We start from the raw sequence: 25,906 nt of genomic DNA on the forward strand, positions 1-25,906 counted from the left end.
TCCAGAAGAATTGCCGCTTTCCTTTTAAGTGGCTCTGGGCAGCTTTCTTTCAGAAGCACAACCACTGCACCCCCAAGAAAAAATGCTGCAGCATTATTGGCCAGCCTCTGACTTAGATAACATTGAAGACTAAAAGGACCAAGAGCCAAAGCGTGGTATTAATATAAATTTGGAATGACAGACTTGATCTCTAAATTACAACTATTACATATTCAAGTTCACAGACTGTATCATAAGTGGATTCTAACTCATTAGCCTATCAAACTCTGAGAAGTCATCAAAAGAAGAGCCTGCAGGAGGAAATCAATGAATTTCTATTATCTTGTCTTCAAAAACTGGAAAGCAGAGGGATGGTGCAATAAGAAAAGAGATTTTTTTAAAATGCCAAGAAAAAGGCTCTCTTTTATCTTTCATATTCCCCTGATGTCTGACTCTATAAAAGGCTTCCAGGTATTTTATGTTCCATGTTAGTGGTAACTCTTCTTTCTTCACAAAATGAGCAGCTCACACACATAAAAGCATTCTAAAGCCATTAATACTTAAAACTTACCATATCCTCCATGGACGCCGTTCATGCTTTGGTTCTCTGAAGCGTTTGACTGAAAGAAAGGTAAAGACGGTCACTGTGGATTCCCCAAGAAACAAGATAAAGATGGGTGATTAGCACACTAAGTGTATTCACAAGACTGAATTAAAGTCTTTATAGTGAACAAGTGTCAAGATAAGAAATATCCAACAAAAAGTATACATGCTCTGTATGTCTACTACTCTAATGGAGCTATAACTTCTGACAATACTTTAAGAATGTGCAATTTTGAGGCAGAGCCAAGATGGCAGAGTAGCAGGAAGCAATACAGTAAGCTTCCTTCAACAGATTTAGAAAATTTGTCTAGGCCAGTTCAGCATAAGGAGAAAGACAGGGAGGTCTGTGGTCACTGGCAAAAAGGACTGGACAAAAGCAGATTGTATTTGGAGCACTCTGGTGCCCAGGGAGAGGTTATGCAACAGGGCAAGAAAAGATACCAGACTAGTACTGGGACACCTCCAGACTAACGCTGATCTAGAGATGCTCCATCATGCCATAGGGAAAGGTGCCTACTGGTAGCTTTGCTTCCTACAGCTCCAGGTCACAATGCCAAGTCGGATTGAGAAGGGGACCTGCACAGAGGAGTGGCATTCTCAAGTGGGAAGGACCTGGGTGGGACACTGAGAAAAGAGGAAGTTTAGAAGCCAGCACCTGCAGCAGGGTGGCTCACATTCCAGGTGCTGAGCAGGGTCTCATTTAAAGCATCCAGGTCAGCCTGCAGAGCAATAATCAAGGCAGAAATCCCAGACCAAGGGGGGGGGGGGCCTACAATTTTGCCACTCTGAACCAAGAGAGCTTTCCAGTTAGCATACAGGGTTATCTGTTCAATAGTAGACTGAAGCAGTCTACTATTGAACAGATCTAAACCCAGGCCTGAAACTTGCAGAGCTCAGACAGGGGAGGCAGCAGTGGATCAGACCACCCTGGGAACACTGAAAGATGCTGAAAAAATCCCAACTTTGTCTCTGAGATGCTAGAATAACACAGCACTCAATACTCCCCAAAAAGCAACAACAGAATTAGCCCAGACTTTCCTCTAGCAGTATGGAGGCCCAACCCTAACGTTAAATCTGAAGTCAGGAAGTTGGCTGAAAGAGTGTGTGTGTGTGGGAACTCTGCCATAATGGATTATTATGGTGACTGGGATTATCAAGATACAAAAGAAGAATAAAATAATGACAAAACATCTACAAGCAATGCCTCAGACAAAAACATAGCTTGGGCACACACTTGAGTAGGACTTCTGGAAGAGATGAAGCAAAGAGTTGAAAAAAATTTTTTAAATGGTTTTACAACTGGAATGAGAATATGAGGAAAAAACTGAAAAAGAAATGAGAGCTATGGAAGAAAGAATCAGACAGGGATTTAACAGCTTGACATAAGAGGTTCAAAATCTTGTCTAAGCAACAAACTCTCTGAGCATTAGAATGGGCTAATGACTCCAATGAGGTAACAAGAAACGTTAAAACAAAGTCAAAAGGCGGAGAAAAAAATAGAAGAAAATGTAAAGTATCTCATAGCAAAAACAAATGACATAGAAAACAAGTCAATGAGAAAAAAATTTTAGAATCACTGGACAATCTGAATGCCCTGACCAAAAAAAAAAAAAGATCCTAGACATCATATTTTAAGAAATCTCAAAAGAAAACTGCTCAGATCTCTTAGAACCAGAGGGCAAAGTGGAAACAGAACCCATCAGTCACTTCCTGGAAGAAACCCCCAAAAGGAAACTCCAAGGAACATTCCAGGTCAAAGAAAAAAAAATTTAAGGAACCACAGTCAAGATTACCCACAATTTAGCAGCCATCAATATAAAGGACTGAAGAACTTGGAATCCAATTTTTCAGAAGGCAAAGCATACAGACTTAACAGTTAAGAATAACTTACCTAGCAAAAACTGAGTTAATAATGCTAGAGATGGGAAAAGTGGATCTGTAATAAAATCTAGAACTTCTAAGTATTCCTGATGAAAAGACCAGAGCTGTCCAGAAACTGAAGTTCAAACACAGGAGTGAAGAGAGACATAAAAAGGTAAACATGAATGGACAATGATAAAGGATCAAACAAGGATAAATATAGATGAGACACATGTCCCCTCTGATCCCTATCATCATCAGGGTTTACAGAGAGTATCTAATTGGACATGGCCTAGGAGTGGTTCTGCTGTGGCTTGATGATATTAAGAAAATAATGGAAAGAGAGAAAAGGGGCAGGGGGAGTTGTAGGGGAAGGGAGAGGAAGATTAGGGGAAATTATCTCACATAATGAGGGTGCACAAGACATCTCCACCAACAAGGGCGGGGAGTAAAGAGGAGTGGCTGGCACATGAACCTCACTCTCTCCTGAACTGGTCAAAAGGACTTTTTCCCCTGTAGCATTATTCTCAGTTTTGCTGGGTAAGTTTTTCTTGGCTATAAACTCATCTCTTTTGCCATCTGGAATACCGTATTCCAAGTTCTCTGCTCCCTCACAGCAGCAGCTGCAAAATAGCAGGCAGGCAGGCACGCGCGTGCACACACACACACACTCACAAACACGCTCTCCCTCTCTTACTCTCTCTCTCCCTCTGGTATAAAAATACAGTTTACTCAACAGAGAAATAGATGGTAAAGAAAAAAAGGGAGGAAGGGGAATTCTAATGTCGGTAGTTTAAGGGAGGGAGTTAGCATAATAAATGCTAAGGATGTAAAAAAATATTTATAGCTCTTTTAGAGGGGGCAAAGGATGAGAATTTGAGGGGGGGGGTGCCCATAAATTGGAGAACAGATGAACAAGTTATGGTTTGTAAATGTGATGGAATACTATCATGCTAAACTCTTATTAGCATAATGACCAACTAAGACTCCAAAGGACCAATGATGAAATGTGCTACCCACATCTTGATAGAAGTGAAAGATTCAGAATGCAGAATGAATTTTTTTTTGCACATGGTAAATGTGGAAGTTTGGTTTGCATGGCTATACATGTAATGGGTTTTGTTTTCCTTGTGTTCTCAATTGGCAAGGGGGTGGAGTGAGAAGGTGGATCTTGGCTGGTTGAAACAAACTTTAAAATAAATTTTTACAAAGAATACAGAACTCTAAATCAAAAAACGAATGTAAAAAAAAGAAAATTGAAAAAAAAAATTTAACTCAAAAAGAATGTGCGATTTTGCAATGCAGTGTCCCCTCGATCACTATAGAATGCAAACCCCCTATAACTCAAATAGTACTTAAAGAGTTGCTGTGGTAAAAAAATTAATCATCCTTTGGCCAACCTTGTAGTGAGCCTCTCTAAACTTAACTAGGTTGATCCTTAGGCATAGACATTATAGTCTGTTGCTGAACTCAAACCTGGAGGCTTTCCAGTTTGTGGGACCTTCCAGAACTTACATCTAGCTAATATAATCTTGAGAGAGATGTCACCCTTCCATGATGAAGCATCAGAATAACACTTCAACTGAAGAACTTTCCATAATATGGGAAACCAATACCTCCCTTTTCCTTAAGGCAAGGCATACAATGTAATAAAAGCTAAATAAAACCTAAGGCTAGTAGAGCAAATAATAGCTCACACTTATATAGTGCTTTAAGGATAACAACCTTGTAAATTAGGTGATCTAAACAGTTTTATTCCTATTTTACAGATGGGGAACCATTCAGAGTGATTTGCCTAGGGGCAAAAAGCCACCAAGCGCTAGAGTTTAGGTTCAAATCTAGTTCTTCTGACATTATTTTATACCGCACAGAAGACCAACTTCTAACTTCTGAATGTCTTCCAAAGACAAGTATCTCTGTATTAGCCCAGAAGAGGTGGCAGAAACATACAACTCAACAGCAAAAAATCTAAACGCAGCTCACAAGGAGCCATCAATGGGTCCTTGCAAGGGGAAGTCAGAGCATTAGGCCTTTACTGTGGCAGATCAGACTACAGAAAAGAAAATAGAGGGTTTTTGTAGTTGTTGTACTCACTTTGCCAGCCACCAGGCAAAATATTTCTTCATTAGATTCCATTAATGTAAATATCATGAGTGCTGCTTCCCCACACACAAATAAAGTAGTGGGAAAAAGATACCAACAAAAGTCTATAGAAGATGTGCGCTCCTATCTGTAACAACTAAGAAACACAAGTTCTGCTTTGCCTGCCACTCCCTCGTGGCGAGCAGGCAACCGGGGAAGAGCCAGCGCCACCTCAACCATAAGGCTGCCCAACATCCTGCTCACAGGTCCACCAGGGGTCAGAAAGACCACACTAGGTGAAGAACTTGCATCAAGAACAGGATTGACATACATTAATGTGGGCAGTTCTATGATGGCTTTGATGAAGAATATGAAAGCCCCATTTTGGATGGAGACAGAGTAGTTGATGAGTTAGAAAATAAAATGAAAGAAGGTTAAGTTACTGTGATTACCACGGCTGTGACTTCTTCCCTGAAGGATGGTTTCATATAGTTTTGTGCTTCAAACTGATAATTCTATATCCTATCTAAGACTTGAAAAGGGGGGATACAGTGTAAAGAAACTGCAAGACAATACTGAGTGAAATTTTCCAAATTCTTTATGAAGCAGCCATGGAATAGTACACTGGCTGCCCAGCAACGTGCCAGAAGAACTAGAGAATAATTTAGATCAGATAATGAAATGGATTGAGCAGTGAATAAAAGATAATAACTGAACCTTTAGAGCCAAGGATGGAGTTTCTTTTTTTTTTTAAATGGGTATATATACTTTGGGGGGGGGGGGCAAGGCAATTGGAGTTAAGTGACTTTCCCAAGGTCACGCAGCTAATAAGTGTCAAGTGTCTGAGGCTGGATTTGAACTCAGGTCCTCCTGACTCCAGGGCAGGTGCTCTATTTACTACACCACCTAGCTGCCCCAAGGATGGATTTTCAAGGTTTTCCACATGATGGTTAAAGATTTTCTTGATGATCTCTCCTTCCCCATGCAGGAGAAATTAAGACAACACAGACCAAATTTTACTATCCAGGACTATGTTGTAGAAGTAGCACATAGACAATATATAAAGTTAAATTACGACTATATTTAATTTTTTTTTTCTCCATGAGAAAACTGAAAACCCCCAAATACAATGAACAAGATATTAAGGACTTTTTAAGTTTAAGAATATTCAGCATTCTCATCTATTTTGGTTAACTCCTAAAGAATAAGCAAATTTGAGAAAATAGGTAGAAATCTTTAATACTTGACATGAAAAAGAAAATGAAGGCTAGGAAGAAATGCTGACTTATAACTAAAAGAGTCTAAGGATAAAGCTATAAACATTACAGTAAGTGTTGAAAAAAAAAGAAAGGAACACAACTTCTGGCAGATTCATGAGCTGCTAATCATGGTGCAGAAGGAAGAGAGGAACATGGTTGGAAGAAAGCAGCTTCCAGAGCCAATGCTAGCTACTTCTCAACAAAGAACTAACCTGCTGGGTTGCGACAATTTTTTGATGGTGAAATAAAGGAAAAAAGCGTAATCCTAAAACGACCTCTTAACTGCCAGTGCATTAATAAAAGTAGATACTGTGCTAAGGACCAGGGATACAAAGAAAGGACAAAACACAGTCCCCCGCCATCAAGAAGCTCACATTCTAAAGGTGGAGACCCCATGCAAAAATTACGTTCATACAAGCTGTACATATTGCAGATGGAAAGTAAGTTGAGAGGGAAGGCACTGAGAGGGACAACAAGAAAGGTTCTCTTAAGAAGTGGGATTTGAGCTAAGTCTTGAAGGAAGCAAGGTAAGCCAGGAGGGGAAGGAAAGCATTCCAGGAATGGGAGACAGCCAAGGGAAGAGACAGAGTCCAGTGACGAAGTACCATGCTCCAGAAACAGAAGAAAAGCCATGGTCATTGGATTTAGAGTTCATGGATAGAAATAAAGACTGGAGTGGTAGGATGGGGCCAGGTTGTGAAAGGCTTTAAGAGCCAAAGAGAGGATTTTGTATATTTGATCATGGAGCTAAAGTTTACTGAGCAGGAGTGGCATGGTCATGTGCTTTCAGGAGATTAAGTTAGCTGAGTGAAGGAGGATGGACTGGAGTAGGAAGGAGACTTGAGGCAGGAAGACTAACCAGCAGACTACTGCAATAGATAAGGTGAGAGATGATTAGGGCCTCCACTAGGGTAGTGGCTATGTGAGAGGGAGGGAAGGAGATGTAGAAATAACAAGACTTGACAAAAGAATGGATATGCAGCGCAAGCTTAAGTGAGGAGTAGAGAATAATACCTAGGTTGCAAACCTGGGTCACTGGGAAGATGTTAATAACAGAGAAGTTAGGAAGAGGAGAGGAAAAGAGAATGAGTTTGGTTTTGGACATGCTGAGGGTGTTTACTGGACATTCAATTTGAAATGTTCAATAGGAAAGAGATCAGGGCTGGATAAATGGATCTCAGAATCATTTACATAGAGATGATAATTAAATCCATGGGAGCTGATGAAATGATCAAGCAAGATGGCAAAAAGTTTGAAGAAAGGGCCCTTGGGGGAGAAGATACTGTGGTTCGTGGTCTTGAGGAAGAAGATCCAGCAAAGGAGGTTGAGAAGCAGTCAGACATGTAGGAGAACAGTGAGCAAAAGAGTCAAAGATTACAGAGAATCAAGAAAGGGAGAAGAGGAAGAGGAAACACAGTTTCTGGACAGCATTCTTAGGCTGACAGACAGCTAGTGGAGATTTGGATCAAATGAGGGTTTCTTAAGGATAAGGGAGTCATGAGCATGCTTGTAGGCAGCAGGGAAGTAGCCAGTGACAGGAAGAGAATGAAGATTACTGAGAAAGTAGTGAGGAGAGAGGGGCGATCTGGTGGAGATGGGATGGAAGTGGATCAAGGGAGCCTATAGAAGGGTTTGTCTTGGCAAGGAAAAGAGCCACCCTCTTCATATGAGATAGGATCTGAAAGGTTAGGTGACTTGCTCATGGTCACACAGCAACTAAATACTGAAGGAAGGATCTGAATTCAGGTTTTTCTAAGATTTATTATGAATAATACTTATGAGCTACCAGCACTGCATCAATGGGAAGAAGCTACCCTTTCAAAAAGTTTTCAAATATAGAAAACAATCTATCTCCTTACGATCTCTTCCAACTCTAAAATTCTCTTATTTTATGACTAGATGACCACCCTAACTTAAATCTAAGTCGTTCTGTCAGCAGAGCAAAGGTCATTCTCCTTTGCAGAGAAAAAAGAAGCAAAATCAGAATAGGGTAGCTCTTTCTTTCTGTCTCTATTTGTTTCATCAGATATCACTGATTTGGTCATGGAGAAAGCCCTCACTTTTACCTCACCCCCAATACTGCTTAAAAACCCTTTTTGTTGGCCTTAGCTTCTCACTAGTCTCATTTGGAACATTAACATCCGTGACACTGTTTCTAGAACTGTGCCATGCTCTTCTACTTCTCCTCTTTTATCTAGAATTGCTTAGATCTCTACATTTTTTAAAATCTAAGTTTGTTAGTGAGTTCCCTGTACATCCCCATCAGAAGATGTCTCCTCAGGCAAATCATTCCCCTTTGTTTCTTACTCCCTGCAATTGTTGCCCTCTGTATTTTCAGGATTTCATTCTGAGCATCTCCCATCCTTCCTGAGCTGACTTCCTCCTGTAGTATTTTTAGTGTATGAGATCCTACCTAACTTTCCTTTGAACTAGTTTGCCATGATGTCCACCAACTGTCCTTCCTGCAAGAGTTCCCAAGAAACTAGGGGCTGCTTCACAAAGCTACTTCCTAATTTTCAGTAAGGCACTTATGCTTGGACAAAGGTCTGGGGACAGATGGACTACATATGCGCTATGTTGTTTTGTTTGGGGTCACAAGTTACCAGGATTTTTAAGAAACATCTAACAAACAAGCTTCTCTAGTAGCTACCTTTTGATCTGGCAAAACAGCTGCTAAAAAATTAATGCTCCCCCCTCTACAGCTGTTCATGGACTTAGGATGGGGAAAAAAAAATTACATCTTTATTTTCACTAACCTCTAACTGAAATTTAGCATTTTCTTCAACCGTGATTTAAAAAAACAAAACAAAACAAACCATTATTCTGAGAGGGGGTCCCAAGACTTCATCAGACTGCCTAGGGGTTCCATGTCACAAAAACGGTTAAGAACTCTTGATCTAAATGATCCTTTGGGTCCTTCCAGCTCTGATATTGGAGGATTCTAATCTGACCTCTACCTCTCTCAGTTCGTAGGCAATAGTTTCACTGGGTAAATAATGTAGCTAAAGTCAGTCTAATCATTCAGCAAGCCTTCCTTTCAAATATAGGGCAAATCTACCTGCTCAACCTGAAGGCTACTGACCCGAACTGAAGGTATTGCTGCAGGCTCCAAAACGTTCTGCCATCCACCTGACCCAGAACCTCTCAGGAAGCTTTTGACATTTGCCAAAGGTGCCCAACCAAAGCTGGGAGGCTTGTCAGGAAGCTAAGACCTGCCCCCCACGCCGTTCCCTACCTCCCACCCCCACTCTCCATCCTCAATTCAAAGGCCACTTTCCCCAGTGATTTAGGAGAAACAAGAGAGAGGAGCTACATCCTCTTCCACCTTTTCAGTAAAGGATCAATATCATGCTATTCATGCAAAGGGGGCTATAGATGATGAGAAATACCACAAATGCACAAGGAGTGCACCTGGCAACGCTTGTTAGTTCTGTAAAAAGCTGCAGTTCTGGCTAATCCTATGCTAGCCAAATGAATGCTGTATTAGTTTGGTACTCATTTGCCCAACTAAAACAACTTCCCTCCACAGCTGGCAGACCAGCATTTGCTTCCAGTCTCACTCAGCCAAGGAGATTAAATGAGTAGTTGTAGATGTCTACTTCACAGGACTGTCATGAGGTAAATTCTCTGTAAACCCAAATTTCTAAAGAAATGTGAGCTATTATAATTATGTGGCAGGCAATTCAAGCACTTAATTCTGTGTCAGGCTGAACACAGTAATACTCCCACATGATGTACTTTGCACTGATGTTGGAACTTCAAGAAACACCTAATAAGCTTTTCCAGAAGCTCCCTTTCAATTTGTCAAAACATCTGCTAAAAAATTAATGCTTTATTACCTCCTCTGCTTTTGGCAGGAAAAAAACAGCTTCATCAGAAGACGGAACAAGAAGGATTCATCACTAGTAAAGTAGGCCTCTGTGTCAGGTTGGTGACCTATTTCCTAAACTCTTCACCTATTTCTTCCTTCCACCCAGGTAGTCTGTCTCCAATAACAGCAATCACTTTTGTTTTTACTTCTATTAACTTTCACCCAAATATTCTCCCCTTGGGTTTCTGGATTTCCTGATGAGTAAACTTTCTTAATATACTATGCTAATAATACCAATACATATATAACACATAATGATACATAATACCAATGCCATCCACCCCATTGCACCCCAGCCCCTTTATCTTGTTTCTTTTGTATATGTTATACCCTTCCAGAGCCATGCTCTAGTCATGGTTTTATCCCACCAAGTGTCAGTGATACTTAGGAGGTTAAATTTGTCTCCCTGTGTTAGAATCTCTAGTTTCTCTTGTTTGTTGTCTTAAACTTTGGGCACTTGAGCATAGACATCTGAGACCATGGTCTTTACTACTGAATCCTCTCTTGGATTGTCTCCTGTAAACTTCTGTCTCACAACTGCTTTTCAGCTTCCCTTTTTTAAAGCCTTTTCCTCTTAGGCAATCCTGAGAATCAGGAGAGTTCTTTCTTCAAGTGCCCTTTTCCCCCCGACAGAGGATTATGCTCTCCCTGATTTTGTTAATGAAGAAAGTGAGGTCCAGAAAGGAGAAACAACTTGCTCCAAGTCACCCCAGTGGAGAAAAGAGCTGGGATAGGAACCTCATTCCATACCACTTTGACATTCTGTGATTAGGCTCAGGGAAGACAGCAGTTCACTGCTATGACAGGCCTGTGAAGAGATAAATGACCTTGCTGTGTGGAATGTGGTGAAGAGAGGTTGTATGCAAGATGGTTTTAACTTTTTCAGTAAAGTAGAGGGGAAGTCCTCTTCTGAGGGGGCTGAAGAAGGAAGTTTTATGAAGGACTTGAGGAGAAAAGACAAGGTTTGGAATACATGCTATGGAAAGTATCAAAGAAAGTCAACCAGAGAAGAATGAAGGAATAGCTGTAAGAGAAGCCAAGAAGACAGATGGTAGGCACAGGGTTTGGCAAGGTAGTGAGGTAGGTGGCAGTGCACAGAACTCTGGACCTGGAGTCACAAAGACCTAGGTTCCTATCTGGCCTCAGACTCTTTTAACTGGCTATGACCCTGGTTGAGCAAGCCACCTCTTGTGTGCCTTAATTTCCTCATCTGTAAAGTAGGGATAATAATAGTACCTACCACGTAGGGTTGTTGGGGAATAAAGTGAAATCCTATTTGTAAAGCACTCTGCAAACTTTAAAGTGCTAGCTATTTTTCCAGTCCTGGCTCTAACTAAAACTTCTTGTTGCTGTTGTTGGATTGTTCAGTCATGTCCAACTCTTCATGACCCCATGGACCATAACACACTAGTACTATCCATGGTGTGGGGTTTTCTTGGCAAAAATATTGGAGTGCTTTGCCATTTCCTTCTCCAGCAGATCAAGGCAAACAGGGCTAAGTGACCTGCCCAAGGTTACACAGCCAGTTAAGTGTCTGAAGCCACATTCGAACCCAGATCTTCTTGACTCCAGGCCAAGCCTTCTATCTACTGAGCCACCTAGCTGCCTAACTAAAATTTGCGGGGGTGGGGCATTGGGCCTCAGGCTTACTCCACCTGCCAATAAAATGAGGGAGTTGGACTAGATGATCCCTAAAATCCCTTCTAGCTCTATGACAGAGAAGTGCCTTCTCTACTAGCATGAAAACCTGGCTTTTCCAACAGAAAGAGCACTAAATCTCAAAGGATCAAAGATTTAAAGCTACAAGAAATCTTAGAAATCATCTAGTTTCCTTTCCCCCAAGAGGGCACCAAGGTGAAGAAGGAAGCCGTTCTCCCATGCCCCCAAGACAGAAGCCAAGCCCAAAGCCTTGAAGGCCAAGAAGGCGGTACTGAAGGGTGTCCACAGCCACAAAAGGAAGGGGATCCCAACATCCTCCACCTTCTAGCGACCCAAGACAGTAAGACTATCCCAACTACCTTCAGAAAAGTGCCCCTCAGAGAAACAAGCTTGATCACTATGCCATCATTAAGTTTCCCTTGACCACTGAGTCTGCTGTGAAGACGACTGAGGACAACAACACCCTAGTCTTCATTGTGGTCGTCAAGGCAACAGCAAGCATCAGATCAAGCAGGGGGTAAAGAAGCTGTATGACACCAACATGGCCAAGGTCCACACGCTGATCCGGCCTGATGGAGAGAAGGCCTATGTTCGACTTGCTCCAGACTATGATGCTTCAGATGTTGCCAACAAAATTGGAATCATGTAAACTGTGTCCAGCTATCCCACTCCACCTACAATAAAGTTTTCCAGTTAAAAAAAAAAAATTTAAATGAAAAAAAAAATAAAAAAAATTAAATTTAAATAAAAAAAAAAAAAAAGAAATCATCTAGTTTAACCCCTTCATCTTACAGATGAGGAAACTAAAGACCAGAGAAGCTAAGTGACTTGCACGAGGTCATGTGTCAGAGCTAGGATTCGAACCCAAGTTCTGACTCAAGATCTAGTACTCTTTCCATTGTATGACAACGGGTTCCAACTTAGCCCAGAAGAGCTTCAGATCGAAAGACCTAGCAAAAACCAGAAATTCAATTCAATAGGTATTTATTAAATACTTACTACAAGGATACAAAAACAAAATTTTAAAAGCTCCTACCCTCAAGGAAGCTGCATTCTACTGGGGGAATACAACAGGAAACATAAGTATTTACAAGTGATATGTGAATTATTTGAAATGAAGTAAAATAATAAAATTTATTGGCATTCAACAAACCTTGCAACTTTTTACATCTTTTATTAAAAATGTTATTTTTAACATGCAGCACGTAAGCCGTTCATTTCTGAATTTCTGTTCTGTGTATTTTAAAAACTTTTAATGAGCTTCTTTTTCTTTTTGGCTAAATCATTATTTATTTATTTAGTGTTTTTAGTTTTCTGCATTAATTTTCACAAGAGTCTGAATTACAAATTTTCTCCCCATTTCTACCCTCCCCCCCACTCCAAGATGGCATACATTCTGATTGCCCCGTTCCCCAGTCAACCCTTCCTTCTGTCACCCCACTCCCCCCCATTCCCTTTTACCTTACTTTCTTGTAGGGCAAGATAAGATTTCTATTCCCCATTGCCTGTATATCTTATTTCCTAGTTGCATGCAAAAAACTTTTTTTTTTTTAACATCAGCTTTTAAAACCTTGAGTTCCAAATTCTCTCCCCTCTTCCCTCCCCACCAACCTTCCCTATGAAGGCAAGCAATTCAACATAGGCCGCATGTGTATCATTATGCAAAACCCTTCCACAATACTCATGTTGTGAAAGACTAGCTATATTTTGCTCCTTCCTATCCTATCCCCCTTTACTGAATTTTCTCCCTTGACCCTGTCTCTTTTCAAGTGTTTGCCTTTGATTACCTCCTCTCCCTATCTGCCTCCCTTCTGTCATCCTCCCTTTTTTATCTCCTTCTTTCCTGTGGGGTAAGATACTCAATTGAGTATGTATGCTATTCCCTCCACAGGTCAAATCCAATGACAGCAAGATTCACTCATTCTCCCTCACCTGCCCCCTCTTCCCTTCCAACAGAACTGCTTTTTCTTGCCACTTTTATGCGAAATAATTTATCCCATTCTATCTCTCCCTTTCTCCCTCTCTCAATATACTCCTCTCTCATCCCTTATTTGCATTTTATTTTTTTAGATATCATCCCTTCATATTCAACTCATCCTGTGTCTCATGAATTATACACATCATCCTTCCATGTAGGAATGTAAATAAAACAGTTCAACTTTAGCAAGTCCCTTATGATTTCTCTTTCTTGTTTACCCTTTCATGCTTCTCTTGATTCTTGTGTTTGAAAGGCAAATTTTCTATTCAGCTCTGGTCTTTTCACTGAGAAAGCTTGAAAGTCCTCTATTTTGTTGAAAATCCATATTTTGCCTTGGAGCATGATACTCAGTTTTGCTGGGTAGGTGATTCTTGGTTTTAATCTTAGCTCCACTGACCTCCGGAATATCCTATTCCAAGCCCTTCAATCCCTTAATGTAGAAACTGCTAGACCTTGTGTTATTCTGATTATGTTTCCACAATATTCAAATTGTTTCTTTCTGGCTGCTTGCAGTATTTTCTCCTTGACCTGCGAACTCTGAAATTTGGTGACAATATTCCCAGGAGTTTTCTTTTTGGGATCTTTTTCAGGAGGCAATCGGTGGATTCTTTCAATTTCTATTTTGCCCGGTGGCTCTAGAATATCAGGGCAGTTCTCCTTGATAATTTCTTGAAAGATGATATCTAGGCACTTTTTTTGATCATGGCTTTCAGGTAGTCCAATAATTTTTAAATTATCTTTCCTGGATCTATTTTCCAGGTCAGTGGTTTTTCCAATGAGATATTTCACATTGTCTTCCATTTTTTCATTCCTTTGGCTCTGTTTCATAATACCTTGATTTCTCATCAAGTCACTAGCTTCCACTTGCTGCAATCTAATTTTTAAGGTAGTATTTTCTTCAGTGGTCTTTTGGACCTCCTTTTCCATTTGGCTAATTCTGCCTTTCAAGGCATGCTTCTCCACACTGGCTTTTTGGAGCTCTTTTGCCATTTGAGTTAGTCTATTTTTTAAGGTGTTATTTTCTTTAGTATTTTTTTGGGTCTCCTTTAGCAAGTCATTGACTTGTTTTTCATGGTTTTCTCACATCACTCTCATTTCTCTTCCCAACTCTTCCTCTACTTCTCTAACTTGCTTTTCTAAATCCTTTTTGATCTCTTCCATGGCCTGAGACCAGTTCATGTTTTTCTTGGAAGCTTTTGATGTAGGCTCTTTGACTTGGTTGACTTCTTCTGGCTGTATGTTTTGGTCTTCTTTGTCACCAAAGAAAGATTCCAAAGTCTGAGTCTGAATCTGAGTCCCTTTTCGCTGCCTGGCCATGTTCCCAGCCAACTACTTGACCCTTGAGTTTTTCAGCAGGGTATGACTGCTTGTAGAGTACAGAGTACTTTGTCCCAAGCTTGAAGGGCTGCGCTGTTGTTTTTAGAGCTATTTCTGCATAGCCAGCTCTGCCACACCAAGCGCTCCTCCTCCCCCAAGAACCGCCAACCCGGACCTGACTCAGACCTCAGCAGGGTCTGCACTCCTGCTCTGATCCGCCACTTAATTCCTCCCACCAGATGTGCCTGGGGCCAAAACCAACTGCAGCTGTAGTTCTGTAGCTGCATCACCTCCGCTGCCCCCGGTGGCCGAACTACAAACTCCTTTCACTCTGTCCCCGCAGTTTTTCCCCGCTAACTTTCTCTGCTGTCTTTGGTGTTTGTGGGTTGAGAAGTCTGGTAATTGCCAGAGCTCAATGATTCAGGGCACTAGGGCCTGTCCCGCCTGGCTCCTGGTCTGGTTGGTCCAGGTGCAGCCTGCACTGGGCTCTGCTCCGCTCCCAGTACAGCGGGATAGACCCTTCCCAGTGACCATCCAGGCTGTCCTGGGCTGCAGCCCTGCTTCCCTCTGGTATTCTGTGGGTTCTGCAGTTCTAGAATTTGTTCAGAGCCATTTTTATAGGTGTTAGGAGGGTCCTGGGGGAGAGCTCACAAGTCCCTGCTTTCCAGCCGCCATCTTGGCTCTGCCTCCCTCCCTCCCCCACTGTTCAGAATTCTTAATCCTTCCAAAGTTGCTTTTCTTTACAATGCTCTTGTCCTTGTGAGAAATATTCACTTCATTCTGCTTTAGTTCCCACTACCCAGGAATCTGCAATTGTCCTGTCATTTGTTAGAGCGCAACAATATTCTATCACATTTATATGCCACAATTTGTTCAGCCATTCCTCAATTGATAGGCACCCCAGCCCTGAGATTCTAGTTCTTTTGCTTTTTTTTCCCCTTTTAGTCTCCTGCACATAAAGATAAATTTGTTTTGCTTATGATCATTCCCTTCATTTTCCCTTTTCACCCCGGCTCTCTTTAGCCCCTGTATATCTCTGTTGGGTTGGATGATTTTTCCCCACCCTTTCCCTCTGCCTACTCTTCTCACACATTCCAGTCATGAGAAATAACAAGTTTTAACCCCTTCTTCTCTTCTACACCACTGTATTCCTTTTATCCTCTCTTCTCTTTTCCCTCTTCAAACCCTCGGAGTAGAACCAATCTACCCCCTGGGTTGTCTGCTTTTCTTATCTAATTAATACTCTTTGAAGACATTTAGGTTCTGAAGGGATACTTTTTTCTTCTCCCCCTATTCAAATGTCAGGACTACATTATTATTATCACCCCTTCCAACTACTCCAGTAAATTTACCTTTTCAGGTTTCCTTTAATTTTTATGTTTGCATTTTAAAGTTCCTACTCAGCTGTGGTTCTTCAATCAGAAATACTTGAAAGTTCTCTACCCCACTAAAGACCCATTTTTTTCCTCTGTAGGATTATACTCAACTTTGAAGGACAAGTTATTCTTGGTTGTAAGCCTTTACCTTTTGCCTTTTATAATATTGCATAACAAGATCACTTATTTATAACAGAAGTTAGCAAGTCTTTTATCATCTTGACTGTGGCTCCTTGGTACCTGAATTCTCATTCTCATTCTCTCTCTCTCTCTCTCTCTCTTTTGATGTTTTAAGTATTTTTTCTATGATGTGGGAGTTCTGGATTTTAGCTATAACATCACTGGGACTTTTCCTTTGGTGGACTCCATCTTCACTTTGCTTTCTTATTAAAATAGATCTGAACAGTTTTCATTTATGATTTCTTGAAATGTATTTAGACTTTTTTTTTAATCATGATTTCCAAGGAATCTGATGATCCTTAAATTCTCTCTCCTTGAACTATTTTCCAAATCAGTTATTTCTGATTATTAGATATCTTACATTTTCTTCTACTTTTTCTTCAATCTTTTGGCTTCATTTTAATATTTCTTCCTGTCTAATAGGGTCATTGATTTCTATTTACTCTATTTCTAATTTTCAGAGAGTTTTTTGCATAAGGTTTGCCACTTTGTCTTCCAAACTACTTATTCTCCTTTCAATTCTTTCTTCCAGAGCTTTGATTTAAAAAAAATTTTTTTAATCTCTTGCTTCATTTCTTCTAGGAATTCACATAGAAAATTCATTTTTTTAATCTCAACTTTGAGTCTTTGCTTGCACTTGCTATGGAATTACTTTCTCCTTCTTTGGAGAGGATCATTACAGTGGCAATAACTTTCTACATTAGCAATTGCTTTATTTGGTTTCCTTTTCTCTCTAGCCTTATTTCCTGAATTAGGATTTTGAGCCAAGGCCAGTTTCCACCTCCTGCTGCACTTTTGGGTGGGATGGCTGGCACTCCTTGGTCTCACCCTGGGTCACCTGAGTTCTTGTACTGATCCCCGCCCCCGTTCCCAAAGTCAGATTCCCCATGACCTTTGAAGCTCTTAATGATGGCTCTTCAGAGCCCTCTGTGGCTTCTTAGGACAGGATGTTAGGACTGGAACACTGGGGTGCCCCCAGTAGGAACTAACTAAAAGTGGAGAAAACAGCTTAGTCTAGTTTCACATGGTCAAAGGCAGATGTTCTAAGTCAGTCTAGTATCAGTAGAAATAAACACAGAAATACCCAAACACAAATGACCATTGCTATCACAATATGAACAAAAGTACTGTTTGTCAAGTAATTTGCACATGATTGTACATTATTACCTGAAGCAGAAAATAACAAGCATGGTAGATCAAGACATCCTGCCCTGAAGTCAACAACAATCTCCTAGAAGTCATCTCTCCCCTTCCCTCCAAGAATTGTAAAGTTTTGCTTGGAGGGGGCAGGTAAAGGCATTTAAACTTATACCAGTGTAGAAAAGAGAACAGTTACTGATAGAAAATCTGGAAGCAGGATCAGCAGTATATGAGTTATTCTGCAACAAAGGCTCAGAGACCAAATGCCATGTTTGTTTGTTTTTTATGTTAACAATGGCTGCATCTTCCCTGTATATATAACATCTCTCCCTCCTGATGAACTCTGTAAGTTAAATTCAACGTGAGTAAAAGGCCCAGGAGCTTGTTCAAAATGATCAATGCTACTTCCTTGTGTGCAGGAAGACTGCCTCTGGCACCTTCTAAATGGGATTTCCACAGCATTTCCTCAAGCATCAGTAACCAGCCCTACTGGATTCCAATCTCACTATTAAATGATTTTTGATTTACCCATTCCCTCTACCAAGTCAACAGTGTCACAGTCACCAGGAAGTTAACAACAATGCAGGCCAAGAACAGCAGGAACTCACATAGAAGGAAAACAAAGAAAAAAACCCCACACTTTTCTCCACTGACTCAGTCTTGACCAGACCTCTTTATTCACATAACTTGTTCCTTTCCTCCAAATCTCTAATCACCTGGGGAAAAATAAAGCCCCAAGGCAGAATCAATTACATCCAACAGTTTCCAGAACTCAAATGAGGAAACCATTCACATAATTACCTGATATTTTCTGCCCAACCAAAGTCCACCTGACCTACTGAGGCCCAGCAGGAGTCCAAAAATGCAGGTTTCCTATGACAATGCAATGCTAACATAACCTAATTATTACCACCATGACGTCTTAGTATTTTTCATTCTTAGAGAATAAGATTAGATCTGGAAGAAATCTTAAAGTGATCAAGTTTCTCTCATTTTACAGATGGATAAACTGAGATGCTGAGAGGTCAAGGGCCTTGCCTAAGGGCATACGTCAAGTTAGGAACAAGCTTGGACTCAAGCCCCAGGTCTCCTGGCCCCTGTTGGAAGATCTGGTATTCTTTCTGCTTCAGGATGGCTTTTCAAAGCACTTTAACATCAATTATCTCATGAGAGCTTCACAACAACCCTGTAAAACAGATAGGGCAAGATTATTCCCATTTTAGAGGTGAGGAAGTAACAGGTCACGTAACCTGTTAGCAGCAAATCCTAATTGGTGTTCTTTCCTTTTAATGTTTTATTGATGCCTTCTGATTTCCAGGTACCCTTTTTAACCACATCATATTGGTTTTTTCATTAAAACAGACCAGATCTTAGCACCAGTATGGCATTAAGTTGTCATTTAGCATATCCCACAACAAACATTTATTAAGTGACTAGCATGTGAAGACCACTATGGTACACATGCCAGGACTCCATTTGTAAAATGAGATGCTTGACAATCTATAAAGTTTCTTCCAGATGTTATTTATTCTCTTCTAGGGAAGAAGCACAACCTACATGTATGGTGGTAACAATTATAATATTATGTTAGCATGTGACTCTCCTAAAGATCTTACATTCTTGGACTCCTGCTGGAGTCCCTTTTCTCAAAGAACTCAGAGTCTAATAGAGGGAAAAGACTCAATATAGGTAATGAGTATACATATTACATGTTAAATGCATTAAGTTTTCAAAACAGGAGATCTGAAGAGAAAGGATTCAAGGGGATGAGAGGTAGGAGGGAATCAAGACTTCACAGATGAGACAATTTTGAGAAGGCTTTAAAGGAATTCATCAAGCAATGGAACAGTCTAACAGACCAAATGAGAGCACTACTGGGTATGTTGAACAGCCCTCCAATCCCCATGGCTAAGTAAACGAGTTGTTCTGGGCACACACTGTTCTTTGCGGAGCACAGTTCTTACCTGTCCAGATCTCATTCTTGGAAGCATCGTGTGTCACTGGAAAACGATTTTACCAGCAATATGATCCTCCCTCAACACCCTTCCTCCTTAAACCCTGCCCTGTTCCCCACTTTCCCACTGCTGCTGAGGGCTCCACTCTCTTCCCAGTCACCAAGGTTCACATCCCTAGTGTCATCCTCAACGTCTCACTCTCACTTTCCCCACACATCCAACCTGTTGTCAAATCTTGGCCTTTTTACCTTTAAATCATCTCTCTTATGTATTCTTCTGTCTTCTCACAGTCACCACCACACTTTTTACTGGACTACTCCAATAACCTTCTAATTAGTCCCCCTACCTCAAGTTTTTCCTCACTCCAATCCATTTTCCACTCAGCTACCAAAGTGATGATCCTCCCAGAGTTCAGGGACGACAGTGTCACACCCCTCCCCTACTTATTTTTTAAACTTCAATGGTTCTTTCTTATTTCTAGGATCAAATATAAAATACTGTGTTTGCCACTCTTTAAAACCTAGCTGCAGTCTTCTTTCTCATCTTCATACACTTGACTCCCCTCCATATACTCCATGACCCAGTTACACTGGGGAACACTTGCTTTTTCTCCTTTCTGACACTAGATCTTCATATTCCATGCATTAATAGTGGCTATCCTTCATGCCTGGAATGGTCTCCCTTAGCACAGTACCTGGCACACAGTAAGTGCTAAATAAATGCTTGTTTCCTTTCTTCTTCCATCCTTCCCTCCAACTCCTAGCAGCTTCCCTGGCTTCCTTCAAGACCCAGCTCAAGTCCCACATTCTATAGGAAGCCTTCCCAATCACACCCCAGTCACACTCCACCCATCTCTCCTTACCGCTAGTCCTTCCCTGTAAGATTACCTTCTATTTATACTGTATATATCTTGTATGCAGTTAACTGCATGTTGTCTCTCCCATTAGAATGTGAGCTCCTTGAAACCAAGGACCATTTTTGTTCTTCTTTGTATTGCCAGCACTTAGCACACAGTAAGGGCTTAATAAATGTTTGCTAACTGACTGACCGTGTGAGGTACTAGGGATGCAACAACAAACAGCGAACACGCCTGACTTCAAGAAGCTGACATTCTACTGAATATGTAAACAAATAAACATAATATGTGAGGGAATTTGAAGAGCGAGAGACCACATACTACTGAGAGGATGACGGGTGGTTTTATGGAACATGCGACATCTCAGAGCCTTGAATTCAATTTTCAGCTCAATTTAAGAAACATTTCTAAAGCACCTACTATGTGCCTGGCACTGTGCTAAGCTCTGTCCTCGAGGAGCTTACCATCTAACAAGGAAGACAACAAGCAAAAGGAAATGAAAGAGTTGACGGAAGGGACATACCTGGGGGAAGCTGGCATGGGGGCATAATGTTCCCTGGGATGGAAACCAAGCAGAGGAGATGGTGGAAAAGTGGAGACCTCTATAAAGGAGGGCACTGCCCCTCCCTGCAGCCTGCCAATAAAAAGGGGAGGCACCTGAAGGACTCAAGAAGGAGCTGAGTATCAAGGAGTATCAAAGGATAAATCAAGCTGCATGGTGAAGAGATTTTGGGTGCTCAACTCATCCTGGGGAAGGTGTGATGTTCCCTGTAGTGGAAAACAAGCAGAGCCTTCCCTGAAGAAAGACAAGGACACTGAGAGGCAAAGAGAGATTGCATTCCAAGCCATGGAGGCCATGGAGGGAGTGGCTTCAAATGAAAAAGGGAAGTTTGGAGGAGAGCTAACCTGGGCGTAGTGATGAAGATAAATCAGTCCTCTTTTCACTATAGTGAGTTGGAGATGCCTACGAGATAGCTAGACAAAGATGTCTAGCAAGTAGGAGAGTACGTGAAAGTGGAGTTCAGGTAAGAGATCAGGGTTGGATACTTTAAATGAAGTTATCTGGATGGATGGACAGAATATGAATTTAACAAGTACCTACTACGTGCCAGGCACTGTGCTAAGCACTTTACAAATATTACCTCATTCGATCCTCATGCCATTTTTATCCCCGCTTTACAGTTGAGGAAACTGAGGCAGAGAAGATTAAGTGACTTGCCTGGGGTCACACAGCTAGTCTGAAAATCTGATAGAATTCAGTTCGGTTGTATCCACTATGCCACCTACCTGCCTCTGTAGAGATGACATATTAATTCATGGGGGAACAGATGAAATCACCAAGGGATAGAATGTAGAGAGAAGAGAGTCTTGGAGGACATCCATGCAGGGGGAAGAAGAAAAGGAGCTGTATGAGGATTCAGCAAAGACTTGGGAAGAACAGTCAGATTGGCAGGAGATAAAGTAGGAGAGAGTAGGACACTTCCAAGGGAAGACCCAGCACCAGGAGGAGTGAACGTGAGTATAACTTATGACACATGGATGACCTGAAAATCTGCTGTTTCAGAAACTCGTCAGTGACAATACTACCAAATAAGACTCATGTTTTTGTTGTTTTTAATACATGCACATTAAAATCTGCTTCATGCACCCCACAGCAACCTCTCCATTTCTGCACAAGTGAAGGCGTGACAAACTTACCTCAAACAAGTTACTTTTTCTAACACTTTAGCACCAGGAGAACACAGGAGAAAGATTCCAGTAACAGTGTAAGGCAAGGATCTAGTATGGGGAAATAGAAAGAACACTGTACCAGGAGTATGGACAACTGGGGTCTAGATACCCCAGGCAGGAGTCCCAGGTGTACCCACTACCTGAATGAACTTGGGCAAGTCCCTTCCTCATTTATAAAATAACAGGGGATATAAATCCCTTTCAGATCTCAAACTTTTAAAGTATTATCACCTGAACCACAGTACCCTTGATTAAATCCTTGTGAGCAATGAGAGAAGCCAGATCACCCTCACCCCCTCCAAAAAAGTGCTCATAACTTGTAAACAGAAAACTGTCTTGATATGACAAAATGTGCTGATGAGGTTTCTTTAAAGGTCAGGAAAGACCTACTTTAAGTGTTGCTGTAAAGTCACCTATGACTTGGAACAGCAGGAGCTAAAAATAGGTGAGGAGAGAGAATAATCTGGACTTCGGGAGAAAGACAGGACAGGATGACCAAGTAGGGGGGTGGGGAGAACTCCGGTCTGAAACATGAAACTCACCAGACTATGCCAACCCCAGCCAACTCTAGTCATAACCTCTACTGGCACTCAGCCGGGTTCTGCTGCTCCTGGCATATCTCATTAATTCACAGTTCACAGAATGGTCATTTGGGAGACCACAAGTACCACAAATAGGGCTCTATGTGCAAAAAGTTAGAAATAATGGTGTAAATTTGGGCTTATGTATATGATGATTACATAATTTAGGTTGTTTGAATGCTCCTTAGCCAACAAAATATTCTAATCCCCAAACAGTCAGTACGCATTTATTAAGCTCCCACCAGGTGCCAGGCATTATACTGGGAACACAAAGACAAAACTGATACAGTCCCTGTCCTCAAATCCTGGGGGACTTGTGTGGTCATTTCAGTTGTGTCTGACTGTGACCCCATCTGGGGTTTTCTTGGAAGAGATCCTGGAGTGGCTTGTCACTTGCTTTTCCAACTCACTGTAAAGATGAGGAAAGTGAAGCAAACAGGGCTAAGTGACTTGCCCAGGGTCACTCAGCTAATAAATGTCTGAAGCCAGATTTGAACTCCAGGCCCAATGCTCTCTCCACTGTGCCACCCAGCTGCCCTATGGTGAAGGGGGGTGGGCATGCATGTCCAGACAGAAGCACCTCTACACTGGCCCTCCACATTCCCTCTCCCCCAGATGGCCGACTCAACCTGGAATGATTCACTGAGCAGAGCTGAGACTCGGCTGAGGATTGAAGGCTGAGTGCCTCAACTCTGACTGACCACTCCCTTACACTGACTCCCCCCTAGTACAGGAGTAATCGAACCGACATTACCGCTGCTAACATCAATCACGTGATAATCTACTGCCCTACCTCATAGGGCTGTTGTGAGGGTTAAATCAGATAATATTTGTAGAGCACTTGGCACCGTGCCCCGCTCAATAAATGCTTGTTCCATTCTCCGACTCCCAACTAAGAATCCTTGTGATTCTGGGAGGATGGATGCCCCGGCCCAAGCTCCACTCCTCTGCCACTACTGCCAACTCCCAAGTCACACCCACCCTTCCTGTGAGCCTATCCTGCTCTACCGTACTATTCCACTGTTCCCTTAGAACTATCATATACATTACATATGCCATGCACACACTATATATTGTACATTATATATGCCATGTATGTAATATATTCCATATATACGTATTATGAATGTAATAACATATATATGGTACATGTATGGAGAAGCAAGGGGGGAGGTAAAACAAGTAAATAAATATATATACACATATTTTAGAGACTCTCTCTATAATCTATACATTCAAACTTCTTTAATAGCACTCCACAGAAATACAAATAATTCACAGTAATGAAGAAAATTATTCTGGCCTACTCATTTAACCTGTAATGGTGTGATAAGTTAACAGTTCATTGGAGACATGGCAAACACCTAAAAGTGTTCATCTGCATATCATTAATTAGTCCATATTTTGAGTTTCCCTCTAATTTTGAAAAGGTCCATTTTCCCCCTCATCATCTTTTATCCTAAGCTAAAGAAATTTTAGGAGAAATGCTGCAGAATAGGCAAAACTTTTCAAGTTAATAAATGGCCCATGATACTTATGAAGGTGAGTTCCTGTAGGATCCTTTGGGGAATTCCAAAGGGCGGTAATTCGACTGGTAGGGATACTGATGTCGGCAAGGGATAATCCTTTTTGAACAAAGCTCGGCACAGATCTGTATTAAGGTACTTTGTAGCTGTTTCTCAACCCAGAGCTCCTCAAAGCCTAACTGAAGCTACTTCTCTCCTCTAAATTTATCAATGAGGTATCTTAGCTTCAATTCCCAAACTTCTCCCAGAAAGATGTCACAGAAATGGAGCTGGCAGAAGAAATAAAATCTTCAGTATTTTAATTTTCACATCAGAAACACTGTCATCAGCCTCTGGCCACTAACCTAGACTATAAGCTGTGTGAAAGCAGAGTCATATGAACTTGATCAATTTCTGCTGAAAGATGGGAACTAGCACTCTGAAGCCAATAAGTGGTAGGTATGAATGGGATCCTCCTCCCAACAGATACTATTAACATGCTACCATCCTGATTCAGTCATCACAGGCTTATCTATACTCTTTATGTTCAAAGGAGTAGGGCAATTTGGAGAAGGGTGAACCAGAACACACTGGCACATTTTGTTGACAGTAGGAGATAAGAGCAAGAAGCGTGCTCGGTGCTCAAACCTGAATTCCCAAAAAAGATGCTGTTTTTACTGTCTGATTCCAACAGAATTACACCAAGGAAATACATTTTTTCTTCACCATTTGGGAAACTAACAGACTTTGTGTGGTACTGCAATTCTAGCAGCTAAATGGAGAAACCTACTGAAACACCTGCCATCCCCTTTCCCAGCAGAGTGGTTTGTGAAATGAAATCTACAACATGAAATACGAATTGAAGAGTTTGCCTCTAAACACCAAAAAGTAATTTTCTAAATACTTCAGCCCAGTATGCAGGCTCTACATGAGGTAAAGGAGGAAAAAAAAAGCTTAAATTTCCTCTGCATTCTTGGGTCCTGCAGTACAAACACTCAGCAAGCCAAAGTGCACATTCTCTAAACTTCTCTTTGACTGGCAGCTGAGTTCTAGGTCATGGCCTTGGTCCCAGCAGGGGTGGGGAACCTGTAGCCTCGAGGCCATGTGTGGCCCTCTAGGTCCTATGCTGTGGCCTTTTGACTGAGTCCAAGTTTTACAGAACAAATCCTTTTATTAAGGGGATTTGTTCTGTGACGTTTGGATTCAGTCAAAGGGCCGCATTTGAGGACCCTCTTAGAGGGCCACCTGTGACCTCGAGGCCAGGGTGAGATGACTGTACTCTGGATCACCTCTTTAAGTCCTCGCAGGTCCTCCCACCCCCCCACTTATTCTACATTCTGTTCCTCAGTGCAGTCTGCTCTTCTGAATGTATTAAAGGGCAGATCTTCAATTCTGAAAAGCACTAACTTGCAAAAATTAAGTTGAAGGACCAAATCTGCAGATCTCCCCAAAGGCACAGGGCTTCCCCAGGAAGAAGATAGGTAAAGTGTATGAGCATAGTAACTGCCTCAGGCAGCTCCATTCATCCATACCACAAAAGCTCTCAGCCAATGGGCTAGAAACCTCAGAGTTATTTCTCGGCAGTCCTGTGTGACAGAATTTCACAGCACAACCGCTGAAGGTCATCAATTAAGTATAAAGACAAGTCCTGTAATAGGGCAACAACAACACAAGAAATGAAACCATCTCATTCATTAAAAATATGGAAACAGCAGGCGCAATGAGAAGGTACTTTCTGGGTAGATAAAGACTGTGCCTTATTCAGAAGGCTATGACTATGGTAATAACCTTAAAGTTTAATCAGAATGTCCATGGATTCATCACATAGGACAAAGAACAATAAAAGCACAATAAAGAAAAGCTACAACCTAAGAGAGGGGGAACCTTAGGCAGGAATTCCTCCTACCTAAGCAAGTATGCATTCTAGTAGGCTGTAAACTTTAAGAGGGCAGAGCGCTGTGGGGTTCAAATAGG

At 41.4% G+C, this 25,906-nt stretch overlaps 1 protein-coding gene across 1 annotated transcript in view; it reads right to left on the bottom strand.

The window, feature by feature from the left end:
- Nucleotides 1-25,906, bottom strand: part of LOC118830987 (store-operated calcium entry regulator STIMATE) — a 76,127-nt gene that overhangs the window by 41,721 nt on the left and 8,500 nt on the right. Inside the window, exon 2 of the mRNA XM_036738127.1 lies at nt 551-599. Within this exon, the coding sequence (XP_036594022.1) occupies nt 551-599 (49 nt within the window). The remainder of the gene's footprint in view (nt 1-550; nt 600-25,906) is intronic.

The sequence above is a fragment of the Trichosurus vulpecula genome, chromosome 9, assembly GCF_011100635.1.
Source record: "Trichosurus vulpecula isolate mTriVul1 chromosome 9, mTriVul1.pri, whole genome shotgun sequence".
Classification (NCBI taxonomy): Eukaryota; Metazoa; Chordata; class Mammalia; order Diprotodontia; family Phalangeridae; genus Trichosurus; species Trichosurus vulpecula.